General features: G+C 32.5%; 1 protein-coding gene across 13 annotated transcripts in view; it reads left to right on the forward strand.

Annotated features, from left to right (window-relative positions):
* Window positions 1-20869, forward strand: part of LOC127717739 (uncharacterized) — a 175904-nt gene that overhangs the window by 93998 nt on the left and 61037 nt on the right. For 10 of the 13 annotated variants that reach the window (XM_052223520.1, XM_052223521.1, XM_052223522.1 and 7 more), the window contains 7 exons: window positions 3360-3413; window positions 3791-3844; window positions 5108-5161; window positions 5532-5585; window positions 6334-6655; window positions 8324-8503; window positions 10630-10922. In XM_052223520.1, coding sequence (XP_052079480.1) covers window positions 3360-3413; window positions 3791-3844; window positions 5108-5161; window positions 5532-5585; window positions 6334-6655; window positions 8324-8503; window positions 10630-10922 — 1011 coding nt within the window. Of the gene's footprint in view, window positions 1-3359; window positions 3414-3790; window positions 3845-5107; window positions 5162-5531; window positions 5586-6333; window positions 6656-8323; window positions 8504-10629; window positions 10923-12708; window positions 13299-15747; window positions 16287-16797; window positions 17229-20869 lie in introns of those variants that run through there. The other 3 variants (XM_052223524.1, XM_052223535.1, XM_052223528.1) reach the window with 3 other exon arrangements.

Below are 20869 nucleotides of genomic sequence, written 5' to 3' on the forward strand. Positions count from 1 at the left end.
TTTAGCGTAATAAACATGAAAAAGTTACGGATTCTCCACTTTTATGAAGCATTCGGAAAAGTCCTTACTAGTAAGGGATTGTCAGTTCGTTTTCGACAGATGAGTTTGAATATCTTTTTGGTACTAGACATTTGATAGATATTTTCATTTTGTCACCACGAATTTTTTAAAGATTGCTATTGGTTTTGCTCATCGTTGAAGTTCGTTCTCATACCGCGACCTTTTATTTTGCGTAGATTATCGACCTTTAAATTCTTGTGGAAAGGTCAATCCTCAAACCTCGGTCGACTCCGCTTCACATAATCTATATGGGTCGACTTAGACTCGGGTTACTCGTGTAAGTAGAGTTTAAATCGAACGGGTAGAGCTTCTCTAAAACGTCATCAATTTAACCTGTTGCCCCGAATCGAGTTCTTCCTACCTCGTTGTCAGGTTTAGTCAAATAGAGTCAAAAACAAGATGAAGTAATAAAATTGAGAATGGAAATGGGGAATATGTCAAAGAGACAACAACCAGACCAAAGATCAGACAACAGCCGAAGGCCACCAATGGGTCTTCAACGCAGCCAGAAAATCCCGCATAAAGTATAAACTGAAAAAAAAATATCTTCAAATCTAAGCTACTTTCATCTTACACTTGGTAACAAATGGCAAAAATAACAATTATATAAAACCAAAATATGAAGAAAGCAGCTCAGTTATTGATTCAACACAAAATGAAAATGTTTTCATCGATTTGGTACGATATGATTAAGCAGTGCCTATTTTGTCGGCGCCAGCAGACTAGAAAATATATTTTTTTGCTGGCTCTAGTGGTAACTTTGATATTTTTTTTTGGTAAGGGTGCGCCCTTTTTGTCTCAAAAAACGTACCCATTTTAATATAACAAGTCAGGAATATGACAGTTGTTATCCATTCGTTTGATGTGTTTGAGCTTTTGAATTTTCCTCGGAGTTCAGTATTTTTGTGATTTTACTATTCACTGAAATTCAGTACCCATAGTTCTATGAATATTTAAGAAAGAATGACCAATACTTATATATTCAATATCTAAAATATTGCCCATGATTATATAAGCACTAAATCTATATCATCACTCATAATTCACAAATATACAGCTACTCTTAAGTTTTAGGAACTTGTTTGAACTTTCAAATGAATTGATTTGATTTAATATAATAATTGACCATTAATATATATGTAAACCTCAGATCTGTGTACGGCCTCAAATCTGTGTCCGTTTCTCAAATCTGTGCCCCATCAAGACGTCAATAGCTAATCTATGCCCGTTACAAAAGATACGGCCTCAAATCTGTGTCCTTTCCTTAAATCTTTTTCCAGTTTGCTTCGCTATGCACAAATTGATGCCCGTCTAATAAGTACGGCCTTATAGGATTTTTGTTTTATTAAGTCATTTCCAATAATTCAATGTTAAGTTGGGGTGTGTTCTCCATGTGTGTCCTGAAAATTTTTACATGCATGTGTAATTATTGTATGATTTACATTTTATTGTAAAACTACAACATTTTCAAATTGTTTGCTTTTCCTGATCCCGTTAGTTGTTCTGTAGTAATTATCGTTACTTCCCTTTACTCATTAAGTCTTGAAATATAAATTAATAAACAACCTGAGACAAAATGACATCTGTATACAAGCAACTAAAGATACATGTACGGCCGTCAACAATGAATCAAACCTATTCTATATCGTAAGCTATAAACACATACACCTATTTACAAACGTTTTGTTCAATGTTTCAATGTATAGATACCACATAAAATGTTTGGGGTATAATTTATTGTGCTTAACAACGAAATTTTGTGCCACTATCTTAATTATTATTAATTATTATAAAAGTTTTTTTTTTCTTTTTTTTTCTGGTGAAACTATTCCAGTTTCAAATCTATGTATTTTTTAAAATCCATTGTGTACCATGACATCAACATTCAACAACCACAACATAATTCAGTGTACAAATTATTGGCATAACGAGCATACATGTTACTTTCAATATTGAAACTACACATTTTGTTTTTACTTGATTACGTCTTGCTATGTCTTACGTCACCTCATTTCGATAAAGGACATAGATTTGAGACAAAAATGGCCATAGATTTGAGTTAATAAAGGACATAGATTTAAGACAATGCAGGACATAGATTTGAGACAATAAAAGACATAGATTTGAGACAATAAAGGACATAAATTTGGAACGTCTATGACGCAATATTAAAAAGGACATATATATTTGCGGAAAGGACATAGATTTGAGGCTGGACATAGATTTGAGGCTTACATATATAATATGTAGATCATATCCCAAATCAATATATAGTTATCAAACGTTAATGCATTTTAATAAAAAGAAGGGTAATTTTTATATAAATTATCGCCAAAAATGTGACCCATATTTTTGGCACATCCCCGTTCACCTAATGATAGGAAGTTACCCCCTCATACCCGTGATAAAAGCCGCAAAATAGCATATTTATATAGCAATGGCTATTTTCCTTGCGATGACATTATCGTGGATTTGTTATTTTGAAGAGGGAATCTGAATATTTTTCGGCAGTACCATTAAAAACACCGGAGCCGGCAAGAATAGAAAAATAATTTTTTTTGGCAGCACTGATTAAAATACCTTAATTAAATCCGGAAAAAAGGCATATTCTATGCTGATGTCTATTTTGCCGGCGCTGGCAATACCGTGAATTTTTTTTTTTTTGCACTTTCTTCTTAAAGAGGTTATTTTGATATTTGATTTTGAAAAGTACTATGAAAATGTTCATTATCAACACAAACAAATCATATCATTACTCTTATAGTTAAATAAGATAACACTAACAATATGTGAGAACATATACTCGTTTAAAAACATTTCTCCAATTTTTTTCAATTATATTCAATATAATGTTATTGTCGTCTAATATTTCTTTCATGTAATGCTTCATTTTGAAGGGTTTGAAGAATTTACTTGATTTGTAAGTTAGTTCGATTTGACTGTCTAGTGCGCTTCGGGAGTTACGTAAAACGTTTTATCCTAGTAACACGAGTTAATCAAATCAAAGTCGACCCTAGATGGAGGTACGGAATCGGCCGAGTTGCGACGAATGATGGAAAAAGGTTTCAATTGCAATCATGTGACATCTTTTTTGTTTTTATATTGATTTTTGTTGGCAGCCGTTTAGACGTTAATTGGCAAGTATGGATAAGAGATGCAAACCCTTAGCAAAAGCGTGAACAATAATTTAATAAGCTTTAAAAAAGATTTATAAAAAAAAAAAAAAATGAAACTATCAAAATGCATACACGGTTTGGTTTGTTTTTTCTTATTTCATTTATTTTCTTTTTAATGTAAAGCTCATCAGATACCGGCAAACAGATGACGCAAGGAATATGTGCACAGATTCCTGGGTTTGTATACATTTGTCTTAACTATAAAAAAACTCATCATAAAAACCAGGATTAAAAACCAATACGCCAGACGCTTGTTTCGTTTAAAAGCCTCATCAGTGACGCTCAATCAAAGAAGTTAAAAAGGCCACGGAAATGAAAAGCAATGAAAAGAACAATTTATTAATGGCATGAATCCGAAGCGGTTTTCTGCATTTACCTTCATCAAGAAGGTACAAAACCGAATATGTGAACACCAGGGATGTATAAGAATCGAAAAAATTGAAAACATATTTGTTAATTTAAGTTTTATAAAAACGAAAACCCTGCAAAACGCACACAAGATTTGGTTTGAAGTCTTATAAAATTCACTCAATCTCTTATTTTTTACATACCAGGTCAACATATATCTCTCAGAAGAGAACCAAAGGAAAATGTACAGAGATTCCTGGGTTTGTATGATTATTTTTGTAACCTCAACTCATGATTTTCAACAAATTGAAATTTTAAAAAAGAATCATCTAAAATACCCGACATATAAGTTATTCTGAAAGACGAGCATGTCGGCTCTACAAAACTCGAAATAAGCATTCGAGTCAAAATCATTTGAATGTCAAATCAAATGTTGACGCGGACTTCTGTCATTTCAAAAGAATTCGTAGTAAACCATAATTTTAACATACTGAGATGATGAAAGAGCTTATTACATTTCTAAGCATCAATGTCTGGCCGGTTTGACAATTCGACCCCCTATAATAGACCTCTTTTCAATTGTCTACACCTACAGTTGACAACGACTACGACTGGTAAGATGTAAGTGGTCGTCTCAAAAGTAGTAATGGTTTTATATAATGGTTACCAGTAACCTACTAGTAAATGTATTTACCACAATATATAATTCTTGTCTTGGTTGTAAACTATTTACTGATTTAATTTCTTTAATTTAATTTTTGAATTGAGTATGAATGAGGGTGTGGATGGGATTTACGGGATAGACATAAACGGACCAATACTACAGAATGATGGAGAAAAAAATAAAGAATAGAGAAAAATAGGCACAAAAATAAAGAATAGAGAACAATAGGCAAAAAAAAAAGAAAGAATAGAGAAAAAAGTAAAAAAAATAAAGAATAGAAAACAATGGGGTGCTAGATTATAAAGAATAAGAATAATTGGCAAAATAAATAAAGAATAGAACATGGTTTAAAAAGTAAGAGAATACAGAATTGAGTGACCCCATCCAGATCCTCATGTAATAATAAAATGGAGATTTTTAGTATTCTATTCAATATTTTTAGAAGATGAGATCCAAGCTACATTTAACTAGTAAAATGAAAAAAAAAAAGTTAATATTTAAACAGACAATTGTTTTATGTCTATTGACAAGGGCGGCACATGTCTATACAAAGTCCGTTATTTTTTGGCCTCACATTCTTTTGTAATGAGATCTGATCGGCCCCGACAAAAAAGAGATCAAATCCAATGCCGCAGCATAATATTGTAAAATGAAAATTCTTCCGAGAAAAGAATATACCATTGACCAACATATTCCGGGATTGGAACAAGCATATGACATATGCGGCGGGGGTTTTACTTAATTATGTAGAAACTATGTAAATAAGCTATGAGTATTTTTCATATACAAATACAAAAATGCATACAATGTTTGGTTTGTATTTCTTTAAGATTTCATATATTCACTTTCTTATTTAAAGGTCAACCAATATCGGTCAGGAAGTGACTGATGGAAAATGTTCAGATATTCCTAGGTATGCATTTGTTTTTATTGTGACACTTCATCACTTGTTTGAATAACAAAATGAAAGTCAGAGATTTCTTTCGATAACATTTACATAAATAAACAGCTACTTGAATGTACTAATATAAGCACACTGGACCATTTTCGTCTAGTAAACGAACGTTTTCTACAATAACGTAGTCAAGTCAAAACAGAAGTTTCTTATATCCACGTAAGCTAGACTCAGGTGGATATGTGACATTGAATATAGAGATACAGACACTTTTGGCAAAAGCAACCGTCAACATATTTGTTAACATATATTTATTGAAAATGTAAGCAACGTTATGTTTGTATAGTGTACTTCTATAAAATTTCATATCTTCTTTTTTTATCTATAGGTCAACACATATCTCACAGCAGAATACCAATGGAAAACGTACTGAGATTGCAGGGTGTGTATGATATCTTTCTTTTGAATACTACATCACATATTTTGATGGCAAATTTGAATTAAAAAAAATGAACAGTGGTATCAGTATTATAATTTGAATAGACAGGCGCGCATTTCGTCTCCACAAAATTCCTGCTTGGCAAAATATATACAATGTGAAATCGAATACGAAATTCACAAGGACGTCTGTCATTTAAAATGAATGCACAATGAAGTATAGCTCAAGATATACCGAGATACTGAAAGTGCTATATGAAGACGGAAGATTTTCGTCTTCCTTACATTTATAAGTATCGATGTCTGACTGGCAGGACAATTCGATGCCCGTTAGAATAGAGAGCAAGCTAAGACGCTTTCAACATTTAAAAAGAAGTCCCTGGGTAGGCTGTTTTGAGGTACGATTTGTGAAATGCAAAATATGATTAATTAAGAGGGCCTGTTTCCTAAAGATCGTGCCCTTTGATGTAACAAAATGAGTACATGAAAATCCCAACGTCAATTTTCATACCTTCGTTATCAGGGAAATTCTCAACAATGAATTTACTAGTGTATGTGTGTTCTTTTGTACACTTTCTATGCAGAAGTATCTATTTTTTTTCGCATGAAATATAGAATTTTATGTATTATTTAATAAGAATATCCAAACACTGGAAAAATGTAATGAGGAGCGAACATTTTATACAAGTATATGTTAAATCATTAAAATTTGGGTTGAAATATATCACACTGTGTATTCATTTTCTTTTTAGAGCTTTCTACGATATTGGATGCGGAATACACCTTTATTCAGAATCAGACGTCTCCGACATTATTCAGGCAATACGATGGGAATCGGATGATTTTCAACGTTTTTATAAGGAAGACACAACGTTAAAACACTACAAGTTGGAGACAGATTTTTTTAATATCAAGCCAAAAGATCCCAAATATAAAGAGAATTTCCCGAAAGATAGTTCTGGAATGATAACAGTGAGAGTAAAGCTTCCAAATGACATTAACTATCAGTTTCTACATTTGAAGGCCTACATTAAATTTGGACAGAAGTGGCATATGGTTGAGACTTCTTTAAAGGTAAATGGGGAATAGAAATATGGTCACTTAAGTCTTCTTCGTAGGAATAGAAAAATGATCACTTAGGTCTTCTTCCGACCGGCAATAAAACCTTTGCCAAAGTGGGGCGTCCGTTTGGCTATGCTGGATGTTCAAGTACGCAGTCATGTAGGGTCAAAATGCTATTTGCATGTTAAGAACCCTTGCAAAAACTCTATCAATGGTCAATTAGTGGCCCATTGCAGGGCAAAACATCTGTCCTTATCCAATATATTCATATTTTCCAGTGGCAGTCTAAATTTCGACGACCTTCAACCAAGACGTCCTGTATTACATGGACTTATATATTATATCTAATGTTAATTTGTTTTCGTATGGAACATGCATATAAAATTTGCCACTGGACGTTAAGCAACCAACCATCAATTAAACTGTAAAGGTTTAGAGTACTCCGTTAAAAGACGTGTAAGGATTGGGATACAGTTACCTTGCTTCTGTATGTGCCTGTCCCAAGTCAGGAGCCTGTAATTCAGTGGTTGTGGTTTTTTGCTGTATTACATATTTGTTTTTCCTTCATTATTTTGTACATAAATTAGGCTGTTAGTTTTCTCGTTTGATTTGTTTTACATTTGTCATTTCGGGGCCGCTCATAGCTGACTATGCGGTATGGGCTTTGCTCATTGTTGAAGGCCGTACGGTGATCTATTGTTTTTAATTTCTGTTTCATTCGATCTCTTGTGGAAAGTTGTCTCATTGGATTTTATACCACATCTTCTTTTTTACCCCACCAGTACAATGCACAAGATGTGTTCATTCATTTCATTAGGTAAATAACACTGTTTGAAAGTAAAGTGAATGACCAAAAATTCGTGTTGAGGTCGGGGAAAACCGGATGTATGTGATTTGCATTTTCAATTGCTATTCCGGTATGGATGTAGTGGATAAAGCGATGCACAATATTAATTTGCTTCTGTGAATCATATTATGGACTAAACATTGGTGGCTGTCAAAACTATTGGAAAGATTTGACTAATTATGCAATTAAAGCCAATGTTACAAAAATATTTTGTGAATACATTTCCCACAAAATCGGTATAAGGTCTTTTATCTGTATACACACAATATGATATAACTTTTGAGAGAAAAGTTATGCACCAAATAAGTGGATTGTTTTCAATCGAAATAAACTTTCAAAACACTTCTTTTTTCAATTCCCTCAGCTGAAATCTAATTGTTAATACTTACCACGTAGAATTAATAATCTGGCTTGAAATTGGAGCGAGTATATATTTCTGATGAAAACTTCTGTTACGATATCGACATTGAAATGGTATTCGTTAGTTGATTTTTTTTAACTATCTATTGTTTAGACGTATATTTTCTTGTAGTTTAAATTTAACGATTTGTAGGTAAAAACCTTTTGAAATTACTGTCCTTTATTTTGATATGTTTATACTTTTTTCGTTATTTTATCTTAATCGCGAAATAAGTGTACATAAACCCTCGTTAAAATCTCCTCTTTACAGTATAAAAGTTTTCAAATATTTTTTACGTATCATGGTTACCCATTTAAAAAAAATTTAGGATAGTGTTCGAGCAGACGAGCGGGGTGTTAAATTTTAAAAGAATACGCAACATTCCAAAATAAACTCTACTGTCGTATATCTTATTATTTTAAAATTCTTTCAGGAGAAATCTGTCACGTTCCAAACTGCTAAAATAGACGCACTCTGTATTGTATCAAAACCAATAAAGGAACGTATACACATCACACCACTTGGTTGCAAGTATGTCGCGAAAACTGACAAGGGGATTCAAATAGAGTTCCCCCCTGGTGCGGTTGAAAAAGATGAGTCGATTCGTTTACATGTACGTATGCAAGTGTTTTATATGTTAAAATCAATTTGTAGTTTTAGAACATAATACAATCATGTTTGCTTATTTGCTTTGCTTATAGAGTGTCTATATGCATTTTTGTTTTTCTTTGTTGCCATATTTGTTTGTTTTTATAGATATTAGGATTATAACACAATGTTGACTGTTGTTCCTCTATTTTTAACATTTTTACCTATTATGTCTGTTTGTTTCGCTCACAAATTGTCAATTTAATTGAATTTTATGCGACTGTCATACAAGTGAGAGGTTTAGCTAGCTATGAATGCAGGTTTAATCAACTATTTTCTACATAAGGAAATGCCTGTACCAGGTCAGGTATATGGCAGATGTTTTCTATTCGTTTGATGTGTTTTGAGCATTTGATGTTGCCATTTGATTATGGACTTTCCGGTTTGAATTTTCTCTGGAGTTCGGTATTTTTGTAATTTTGCTTTTTCTGTGATAAAAACAATGAAATGTGAACAAATGACAATACGTTATTTTCCTTTTAGGATATAAACAATAAAATTACCCATATATCTTTAGAGACTTTAACGGCAACTTGCTGTAATTGTATGCAGTCATTCGTCAATAAATAATTTTAACTATACTTGTAAAATAACTTAATACTAATGTAACTTAAAGAAATTTTACCGATCGGAAATAAAATAATCATCAATGGTCAGCAAAAGATTGCACCGAAAACTAAACCCTATGAAGAACTAATGTGACGAAGACTGGTTTTTGCTAACTTCAATATTGACAAATGTAAAGTATATACGTCTTCCAGTTTCTCATACAACTTTGTATTAAATGTTTAAAGAAAATCCTTTTCATTTGTAAAAAATATTACTAGACATCAATGTTAATTTCTATGAATCACCGTTGAGCACGGGATACAAACAGAAAGCTCCTTTATGGCTTAATCGCTCACCTGGTAAAATATGTCTTTTTGATATATATTTTTAACTTTATATCTTGTTTCGATTCTCAAGATATATCTGTCAAAACATTAAACCCTTCTATATGTATTCATGCCGATCATGTTTGTTATGTGACCGAATAAAAAAACCCACAAACTTTATATTAGATACCATAAGGACCAGTCTTCCATTATTGGTTGACATTGTTTCAGTAGATTCAGAGAAGATCTTTTTGATAGTACTTGATGGACAGTAGTGGTACTGAAACATCGTTTTGTAAGGCAAGAACTTGCTAATAAGGTGTATTTTCTTTTAATATCTAACCATTTTGATTTTGATTATTATAGTTTCTATCAATATATTATAGTTTATGAAATACTAGGAATTAACAAAAAAATATTTGAAAAAAAAAATCGTCATTTACGGGTGATAACTCCTTAAGGAGTCATCCAATGATTACGGTCATTTTGTATATTTGTAGATCTTGTATTGCTGTTATTTATGCGTTAAACAGTTTCTACCTTTCTAATATGGTTTTTGAGTTAATAGCCAAAAACATGAAAGTTAGCTGAAAACATGTTGCTTAGTCTTTAGTTTTCTATGTTGTGTCATCAGTACTATTATTTGTCTGTTTGTTTTTTTATTTTTGGCCACGAAGTTGTCAGTTTGTTTCGATCTATGAGTTTGACACTCCCTCTGGTATCTTTCGTCCCTCTTTTAGCTAAAATTCGTCATTTAAGAGCCATAAATTCTCAAGGAGTCATCTTAAACTGTTAGTGCATACAAGGAGTAGGTAGAGCTTGACATCCTGAGCAATTTTGCCTCGTCAGATTTTCTATATCTATCATAGATTTCAAGATATAAGACAATTAGAGCATAATTCCTTATGTTATATGTTAAGCCATGACGAAATTGTTTGTAAAAACCTACAAACTTTATACTAGATACCAGAAAGATCTTCACCTTATGTTTGATGGAAATTGGGCTGTTGGTTTTTTGAAGGAAAATATTTAAACAATTTACGACGATGACGGACGCCAAGTGATGACAATAACACAAATTTGCTTTTGTTATACAGTCCTTATCTAAATTGATAAACTTGATAAGATTTCGTTATCAAATTTCGCATATTTTTGCATAAAAAGGGAAAGGGAGAAGTTATGGTTTTTTAAACATTCAAATATCCTATTTTGTCAGGTTGTTCCTATAAATAAAGAAATTTTACGACGACAGTACGAAGAACGGAATAAGAAAGGAGAAGCAATTTTGGCAATTACTGATTGTTTGTATACTACTGGAGATACAACCCTGAAAAAGAAGGTTCAAGTCAAACTACCACTGAACGATATAAGAATCCCAGATGAGTCAGATGAAGACTATGTATACAGACTCTTTAGGCAAAACACCAATGGACAATTTACACTAACAGATAACGTTGTAACGGTGGATGAAAACCACAATGCAGTCTTTGAAACGGATAAGATATCTGGGTATGGTTAACTGTAATTCAACTGCTAGTTGTATTATTTTCGCAAATAATATTATTAAACGGTACCACTTTTACTGCACCAGATGCGCTTTTTGGCAATGAGATATTAGGAAGCTAGGGGCCGAACTGAAAAAAATAAAGCCAAAACATACTAAAGACTTTTAACTACAAGTATAAAAGAAAAGGACCAATGCATAAAGCCAACGTCGGAAAGGAATAAGAGATATAAAGGCAGAAGGAATATAATTTCTATATTAAATAATTATCTGAAATTAACAACACCAAGGTTCAATTAAACAGTATTTATAATAATTTTAATGCCAGAACAGAAATACTGCGCTATTGGATTTAGGAAATCCTACGGGACAAAAGTCCTATAGCAAAGTTAAACTAGGAATGGGAATAATATTCGAAGTACTAAGTAATGCATCCGAATAATTGTTTGACATCTTATAATTCGTTTTGACTTTAACATAAAACTTACGATAGGTAAAACTAGTAAATTGCTTACACCTGAGATCAACCAAAATTGTTTGTTAGTGCTTTTATTGATCATCATAATTGCATCTATTCAGACACAAGTAAAGAATAAAGACGCCGGCACACTAGAGACGCCGACTTACTTTGAAGATAGAAAATATCAAATACGAGTTAGCTTTAGTTGTTTGATTTAGTAATGATATCAAATTTAAGACAGCCAACAAGCTTGGACATTGTTCCTTGTGAAAAAAATGTATCAGTGTTCCTTCGTCTTGCTGTTATTGTTTCAAAAGCTGAAACAAGCTGATGAATGCTTTGAAATTTAGGACTCCGGTATAACAATGTATCATTCAATCATAGAAGAAATAGCAATAAAAAAGTTGTTATAGGAACCGAGGACATAGTTTTATGGATTGGAAATTTATAAACAAAATATTTATAATTTAAAGACGAAAAATATCAAAAGGACATTCAAACACAAGTAGAAAATAAACTGACCAAGCCATGGCAAGAAAAAAAAAAAAAAAAAAAAAAAAAGTACACAAAACACAAAATAGAAAATTAAAAACAGAGCAACACGTACTACACCAAAATTCAAGGGTGATCTCATGTGCTTCGGAACGGTTAAAAAATACTGCCCCACATGTGACACCCGTCATCATGTGAACCAACAGAAATGGTAAATGAGTAAATAATACCACCGAGAGGGTTAACCAGCAGTTAAGATTTTTTTTATTTCATAATCATGCTTTACAATTATTATAAATTACAATGACATGATTCATAAGATGATTTCTCTAAAATATTCGTTGATAAATTTTAAAAACTATAAACATCCAATGTTCCAAATCTCTCAGGTAAAGTTGACCTCCTAGTGTTAGGTGTTGTTTTAATTTTAAAGTACATTTTGTTGTAGTTCCTAAAGTATTGATTCATCCTTGTTTTCCAAAGTTTAAATTTAACGTGTTCCATTTGAAGGTAAAAACAGAGGAACACTTCGGACGCGCCACATTTATAAACTTGTATGTATCATTTTTTAAACTCCCCTTGTGAGACTAGTATTAAAAATATGTTCATGATTTAAAATTAAGAAGATATGGTATGATTACCAATGAGACAACTCTCCACCATAGACCAAATGATATAGAAGTAACAACTAAAGGTCACCGCAAAGTCAGCTATAAAAAGCCTCTATATATGACCATTATTATACACTAACCTTCTTGCATTTTATAGAAATCTCAAGCTACCAGAAAGTAATCATGAAGTCTAGCATGTATTTATAACCTGATTTTACTTTTTTTTAGAACAAGCGTTTCTCTCATAGGGAATGACGAACTGAAAAAAGGTCCGTTAGTAATATCTAGCAACCTCGAGGAAATGCATGGTTATAATTCCGTTTGTAAAATTCTATTCTTTGTAAGTGACGTGACGCTACGTTCACTTACCGTGTTGCTCGCTTGTATTGAAAAATCAAGGATGCAAGCGTTCTGCCGTAATTGCGAGGACAGAGGTTATCGTCTTTTCAAGAACTGGATAAGTAAAGATTTTGTCTTCAAACCTCAAATTAAAATTGACATCGCTTTGAAAGGATGTTTCAGTTTGCCACGTTTCACTGCAAGGAGAAGATTAGACCTGACCTTTTTGCCTAACTCGTCGGAGAATTTTACAAGATTTGTAGTTGAAATTAAACATAAAATCGATCAGGATGCATACGGTATTTTGTTACTCACCAAAGATAAGGAAATCATCGATGAAATTAGCTATAATGCACATGCATCATTATCCTTTAGAAGAAATACGACCGATCTAGGACTGGGACGGCCTGAATTGACGTTTATAAAAGAGATTAATGACAAGCAACCGCCACTGCCAGTTAGTAAATACAGTGAAGAAGGTATGGAAAACAATACCAATATCAATATCAATACCAATACATTTCAGTTCTTATCACATTACTAAACATATATTCTATCAAAGTTATTACAATGTTGGTCCTACATACTTATATATAAATACCTTAGAAGTACGTACACGTTTAAGTGTCAGTGGAGTTCGAATCTACACATTTTAAACTGTCAAAGTATACATTAGATCAGTTGTATTCTATGTATTTTCGCAGTTTGACTGACTAATTTGATCCACACAATCTCATTCTCTATTTATGTCTATATTTATATATATATCGGGTAATATGACCGTCATCATTCTACGGAGGTCACCTCGATGGTTAATTAGATGGCGTCAAAACTAAAATACACACGGAATGATGATACATATTATCGAGCCTATGCATTGTAAATTTTTATTTTAGATTTTTATTTTTTGGATATTCGTGTTAGTTTATTATAAATCAAATAAAAGAATTTGAGTCGAATCAGTGAACATGAATTTGACAAATAATGCCCCTTTAACATATAATCGTACCACATCCCCTGTCTATATCACATTGGCTATGCTAATATCAATGCCAGAATTGTTTTTAAAATCAACTTTAACAAAAAAGATGATTTCTTCTTCCCAACTGTAAACTTTCTATTTCAATGCAGCAACTTACTAGTCGCGCCTGCATGTAGAGTATATATATCCCAGTTGATACGATATTCCAGAGCTTGTGTTTATGATTTACTTGGGATGCTTACATAGAAGCTTTTGAAAAAAGCTTCCCAAGTGGTAAATTTGAAGCCATCTCTTAAAAAGGTGTACTAATGCCATCACAGTGGTCCCAGGATATGTCATAACTGTCCAATCTGACATCACCGAAAACACTTTTACCCTCTATGTTCTGACAATGATCAGCATGACGAATGCCACTGATGGAGCATGATTTATTTACACTTGCGACCACCCCCAGTTTATTTTTGTTTGGAGGCGGGACCTTTTAGGACAGTCTTCATTTTTTTATTTAGTGTTTTGTAGACTTGTTTTGTTTTTGTCGATGTCTTTCTTTTTTTTTGTTCCTTGACTTTGTCAGTTTCTCTTCGATTTCTGAATTTTGAGTGTCTCCCTAATATCATCTGCCTATTTTTCAGTTTTGAAACACTTTTATATTGACGCTTAAATTAGCATTCTATTAATGTTTTATCGAGAGTAAGTTTCAGTATAAGTTTAAATTAAGGTATTGTATCTTTATGTAATTGTGACCTATGAATCATTGATACATTTAGCAGTTTTAGAATCATAGCTTTCCTGTGAGAGGAGTAAAACACATATTTTATATAGAAATTGACAATGAGTGTCGGTTGAAAACAAAACTTTACGACAAAAGAGATGATTTCAGCTTCCCAATTGTGAACTTTCCATTTCTATGTAGCAACATTCCAGCAGCGTCTGCATACGGAGTATATATCTCCCAATTGATACAATATTCCCTGGCTTGTATTTCCTATCATAATCTCCTTGATAGAGGGTTGCTGCTCACAAGGAAGCTATTAAACCAAGAGTTCCAAATGGTGAAGTTGAAATCATCCCCCTCGTAAATTTTACGGACGTCATCACGAGTTGGTTGACCGTTATGGAATAACCGTTTCACAGATGATATCGGATATGTTCCTTATGTCGTAATTACAATCCACTTCCTTTTTCACCACGAATGTGACCTACCGAATTAGACTATTTACCGGATTTGTAATAACATGAGGGTGCCACATGTGAAGCAGGATCTGCTTACCCTTTCGCAACACCTGAGATCACCCCCAGATTTTTGTGGGGTTCGTGTTGCTTAATCTTTAGTTTTCTATGTTGTGTCTTGTGTACTATTATTTGTCTGTTTGTCTTTTTATTTTTTAGCCATGGCGTTGTTGGTTTGTTTCGATCTATGGGTTTAACTGTCCCTCTGGTATCTTTCGCCCCTCTTTTATCATATATATTTTAGTAATACTAGTATGTAATGTGAATAATGTTGAATATAAAAAAGTATAACTAAAAAACCGAACTCCACGGTAAATTCAACAAGGGAAAGTCCATAAAAACGGACAAAATAAAACGTTATCAACCAACACAAAAAATGAAAAACAACTGTCATATTGCCGTCTTGGAACAAGCATTTTCCGACAAAAATGATGGGTTAAACCTGGTTTTATAGCTAGCTAAACATCCCTCCTGTATAACAGTTGAACTTACACAACGTTTAATATGCACTTTATCGTTTAATTTCCTTATTAGATATGTTTCATTACATTTGTTGGAAATGGTTAGATTTAATGTATCATCCTTCAATAGTTCATCATTTTAGTTGATTGTTTTGATTTTTTCATTAATTTCGTTAATTTGAACTTCCCTATTCCTTCTTCTTTTCCGTTAACATGCTCTCCTATTTAACTATAACAATGATATGTACTTTTCAGATTTCTTGACAGACAAGGGTGTGATGGCCGTAGCAAAGTTGCTTAATTCAAACAAATTGTTTGAAACTGTAATTAATCTGGATATGAAACAGGTTCAATATGACCAGATTTGTGAAAAGATATCAATCAGCAGTAGGCAGGCTTTCACACTGCTGAAAACGGCTCTAGATCTACAGAAAAGCAACAAGATTGACAAGTTAATATCTGCCCTTGAAAGTGCAGAAGAAGGAGGATTAGCTGACAGTATTCGCGAATTATACGAAGAGCGACAAGATCTGTCCAAAATACAAAAGTAACATGGACAATACTTTCTTGTAACATTTAGATAACTTTGGTCATATAGCTGTCAACGTATTCATGTACTTAAACATGTTTTGATTGAAGCGTTCTGAAGAAGGTATACAGAGAAAAGAACTTTTAAAGAACAACATTTATAAACTGTTATTTTCGTAAAGCCTTAATTATATCTTAATTTCGTTCACCTTGTTTTTTTTCTACTTTTTTTTGTCAAACTACTATATAATTAAACTTTTAACTTATTTTGTTTTATTATTCTTTCTGTTGACAGCATGCTCCAAGTATTCATAATTTTGTATATCATCATTTTAGATAAACAATTATTTATATATAATGTATTATCTTATTTAGCCTGATTTTTTTCAAGGAATAAACTATTGTTAAAACTAAAATACCTAGAATATTGAACAAACCAATTAACAAACAATTTGAAATATGGTTATTTCAAGAACACATCATTACTTTGAAAACAGCGTGACGGATAAGTTTATTAACGGTACCAATTTTTCTGCACCAGATGCGCACGATGAATATTTCTACGATAAATGTATCTTAAGTGATGCTCGAGGCTAAACTATTTGAAAATATAAAAACTTATTAATAATATGAAGATCTAATAAACCAAAGAGGACAAAAATATGCCAAAGACGAGCAAGGAGGGAAATCAAATTCAGGAATCGTCCCATTCAATGATATGAATGTTATCTGAAAGATAATTTAAAAATCTAACCGTCATTTTTTGTTTGTTTTAAGACTAACCTGTGATGATGCCGAGGAATGACAACAGAGATGGCTACCAATGTGCTGTGGTATGAAACCTCACTTTCTTAACAATAAAATGCAATCTGACTTACACGGGGGTGTCAATAGTGGAGAAACACAGAGTCAACTTGGTTTTTGTAGGATTTATATTTATAAATATTTTGTTTTATCCGATGTATTTTTTGGATTGTTGTTTTGTCCCATTGTTTGGCCTGTAATGTTTCAATTTATGGTTGCTTATTGCACCTCGGCATCTTAATGATATTCTCACTATTTACAAGGTGATTTATACTCATAATTTGAGTGACTAACCAATTTTGTAATAACACATAATAGTTAAAAAGATTTGGTGTAAGTGAAATTTAAATAGGGATTTGCGTACATGTATCAATTCAATTATACATTCAATAGTGTATGGTTATGCCTAACCACTGTCAAATGATTTATTTTTTTTAATAAAGTTGTAATGATTAACAAAATTTTATAATTAAAAACCAGGTTTAATCCACCATTTTCTTCGGAAAATGCCTGTACAATGTCAGGAATATCACAGTTGTTTTCCACCCGTTCCGTTGGTTGATATAACGTTTGATTTTTTTCAGTTTTTATGGACTTCCCCTTTTTGAATTTACGTTGGAGTTTTTTGTTCTACTTAATGCTTATTAAAAATATGTGATATAAATATACTTAACAGCAAAAGCAAGTACTTAATAAACTTCTTTAAGGTGAACATTTCCATAGTAGACAACTTAAAAACAATAATTGAAATATTGCTGGAGTCATACACATAAAAAAATTGTAAAAGTAAAGATTTATTTTTTTTCATTTTTAACTAAAAAAAAAAAAAAAAACAAAAAAACTTTTGTTAAAACTGAAGTCGCATTTTTCCTGTCAAATTAGAACACGATATACGGATTTGATATTAAGTTGCTTTAGATAAATATTTCTCTGTAACTCATGGATAGCTTTCAAGATTAATTTTAACCAACACACGAAATTATATATACCTTATTAATATCGGAAGAAGTGTTGCTGTATTTGCGTTGTTGAGTATAATTGTAAATGTTCTGATTTATACTTTTTGTTTTCAAACCTCAAGGTTTGTCTTCTGGGATTGTTACAGCACTCTATCCGAAAAATGCTGGAGTATTATTCTTGAGCTATTAGAATCTAAAACCCATATCATCCGATCTTGCAACCAATGCTTTAATATCAGAATCGAACCGTTTTGTTACTAAGTTTAACTATAACACAGGGATAAATAAATAAAGTAAACAGTAGTAAACTGGTGTTCAAAATTCATAAATCGATTGAGAGAAAAACAATTCCGGGTTACAAACTAAAACCGAGGGAAACACATCAACTTTAAGAGGAAAACAACGGAACAACAAGAACACTAAGTGCAACGCCAACAAACATAGAAACGAACTATTAGATAACAACTGCCATATTCCTGACTTGGTACAGGACATTTTAAGAAAAAAATGGTGGGTTGAACCTGGTTTTATGGCTAGCCAAACCTCCCGCTTATATGGCAATGTTAAAATATATCGCTATAATGACAACACTACGTAACATAAATACAGCACAAACAAACGCAAAAACACTCAGCACAGAAAAACGCACACATAAATGTATTAGCCGTTACAACATGTAAACTGGAGAATAACAACGAACATCTTCCATTAACGACAACACAGGACATCACAAATAGTGACGTAATTTTGTAACGAATATATAATCTTGCAAATCATACAATTATTTTACAATATTAGCCCAAACAATTATCATGACTATGATGGTATTAAATAAATGCCGTGACGACGTCATAATTATTTTGACTAACACAATACTTTATCCATGGAAAATGGAAATTAACTCGACTTTACTGACAAATAAGACATATGTGGACACCATATACTTTCATAGACAATGACTATGATGGTATTGAAAGGCTATTTCAAATAAATGCTGTGACGACGTCATAATTATTTTGACTAACACAATATTTTATCCATGGAAAATGGAAATTAACTCGACTATACTGACAAATAAGACAAATGTGAAATGCACCAAAAATACATAACTCAAACCACAAACGATAAAACATAACACAATATCAAACCGAAACAACAACAGAAACATCATAAATAAATGCTTGAATGTTGGATGTATAAATACCGAGACACGTCGTATAGCAATGCAAATTCACACTCGGCAAAACGGTCACATTCGGGAAAAGGTCACGTTCGGTACTTAGAAGACAGACAACATAGATGTTAAACCACAATCTAAGACGTGGTAAAGATGCCATTAGTTAGTTTTGACACATCGTATAGATCGACAAATTCGTGATGTGTCCAAAAAAATTTACGGAGTGTCATTTTTAATCTTTCCTCCTCATAACTCTGTTTGAGCAATTTCTGCGTAAGGAGCACATTCCTGTATATGAAGTCCGTATAGTGTGATCATACACGAGCACAACGTATCAATTGAGATATGTAAACACCATACGACGGAGCAGAGGGTATGTTACTGCTGAGAAATAGGAAATTGATAATTGGGAAGTTGAAATCATCCCGTTTGTCATAGATTTTAGTTGGAAGTCGTCCATCTGTGTCAATATTGAGGAAAAAATCAAGGTATGAAGCAGTCCTTCTAGTATCAGTAGTATCCTTTCAAGTTTACTGGGATATATGAGATGCAAATACTGACTTAAATATGGGTTATTCAGTGAAAGGACAGCATCAATATATCAAAAAAATTTTGCAAGGTGCTTTTTCTTTTTGTCTTTTAGAAGGTTCTGAATGAATTCTGCTTCATAAGAGTACAAAAACAAGTCGGCCAGAAGGGTTGCACAATTAGTACCCATTGTAATACCGTTTGTTTGTTGACAAATCAATCCGTCAAACTCAACAAATAAATTGTCGATTAAAAAGTCTAGCATTTTGATAATATCATCTTCAGTGTATTTGCTGATATCATCAGTGTGGTTCTTCACAAAATAATAATTATTATATAACCCAAAACAAGAAATTTATATCTACGATTCTCATTTTTTATAGAAAAAGCTCTGTTTACTGAGATGGTGAAGTGGATCCTTCTATTGAGCATGGGGAATAGTACTTTAAAGCGTAAAAAAATCAAAGGTCTTAATGTTGTTACAACATTGCAGATTGTGATCTAAACTTTAGCAGTAGATCTTTAGAATGTTTGAGAATCCACATCTGTTTGACACCACTGGTTGAATATATCTCATCACAATATTTTTGAAGGCAATCTTTTACTGTTACAGTAGAAAGAATAGTACTCTGCACTTTTGAAATATGTCTAGTCGAAAATCTTGATGATCCAGCTATCTATTGTTCTTTCAACGGTGTTTTGTGAAGTTTTGGTATCCAGTATAACGACTGTATATTTTCTTCGTTTTATTTGATATTAATACCAAAACAAAGAAGGACAGATATGTGATTTTGTAAAATTTCATCCTTTGTAAATGATGTTAAAGAATTTGTAGGATTACCAGTTGTGTTGTTTATTCCAGGTTTTTTTTGTGAGACATTGCAAATAATGGTTTTTACATACGAAGACAATATTATTTGAGACTTTATCTGCTGGAACAACAACATATTTGTCATGTAAAGACCATATAGCATCAACAACTTCTAGAATGGGTTAGAAACCCTTGTGCTCATAGTACATCGTAGTTTCTGAGTGCGCTTCTGAATGCATGATCGAATAGCTTTGATCCATTCAGACAAAATGTCCAGTTCTGGTTCGTCTGGTTCGCGCTTTACCCATTTTCTAGTATAGTTCTCAACTGCAGCTATTAGTAACCTGAAGTTCTTTGTCCAGTTGATGGGCGAGGGAATTCTATATTTTGGTCCATTGGCTAACAAGTCTCTTAGTTGTTCATTGGTAACGTTAAAATATACTAGTTACAAAATAGACGGATTTCCACTAATTTTTATATCTCTTACACGAAACGCGTGTCTGGCGTACAAAAATGTAGTCTTAGTATCTAATATGAGTTATCACTATTTATTACACCTTTCTAGTTGGC

This window comes from Mytilus californianus, unplaced genomic scaffold (genome assembly GCF_021869535.1).
Source record: "Mytilus californianus isolate M0D057914Y unplaced genomic scaffold, xbMytCali1.0.p SCAF_10, whole genome shotgun sequence".
Taxonomy (NCBI): domain Eukaryota; kingdom Metazoa; phylum Mollusca; class Bivalvia; order Mytilida; family Mytilidae; genus Mytilus; species Mytilus californianus.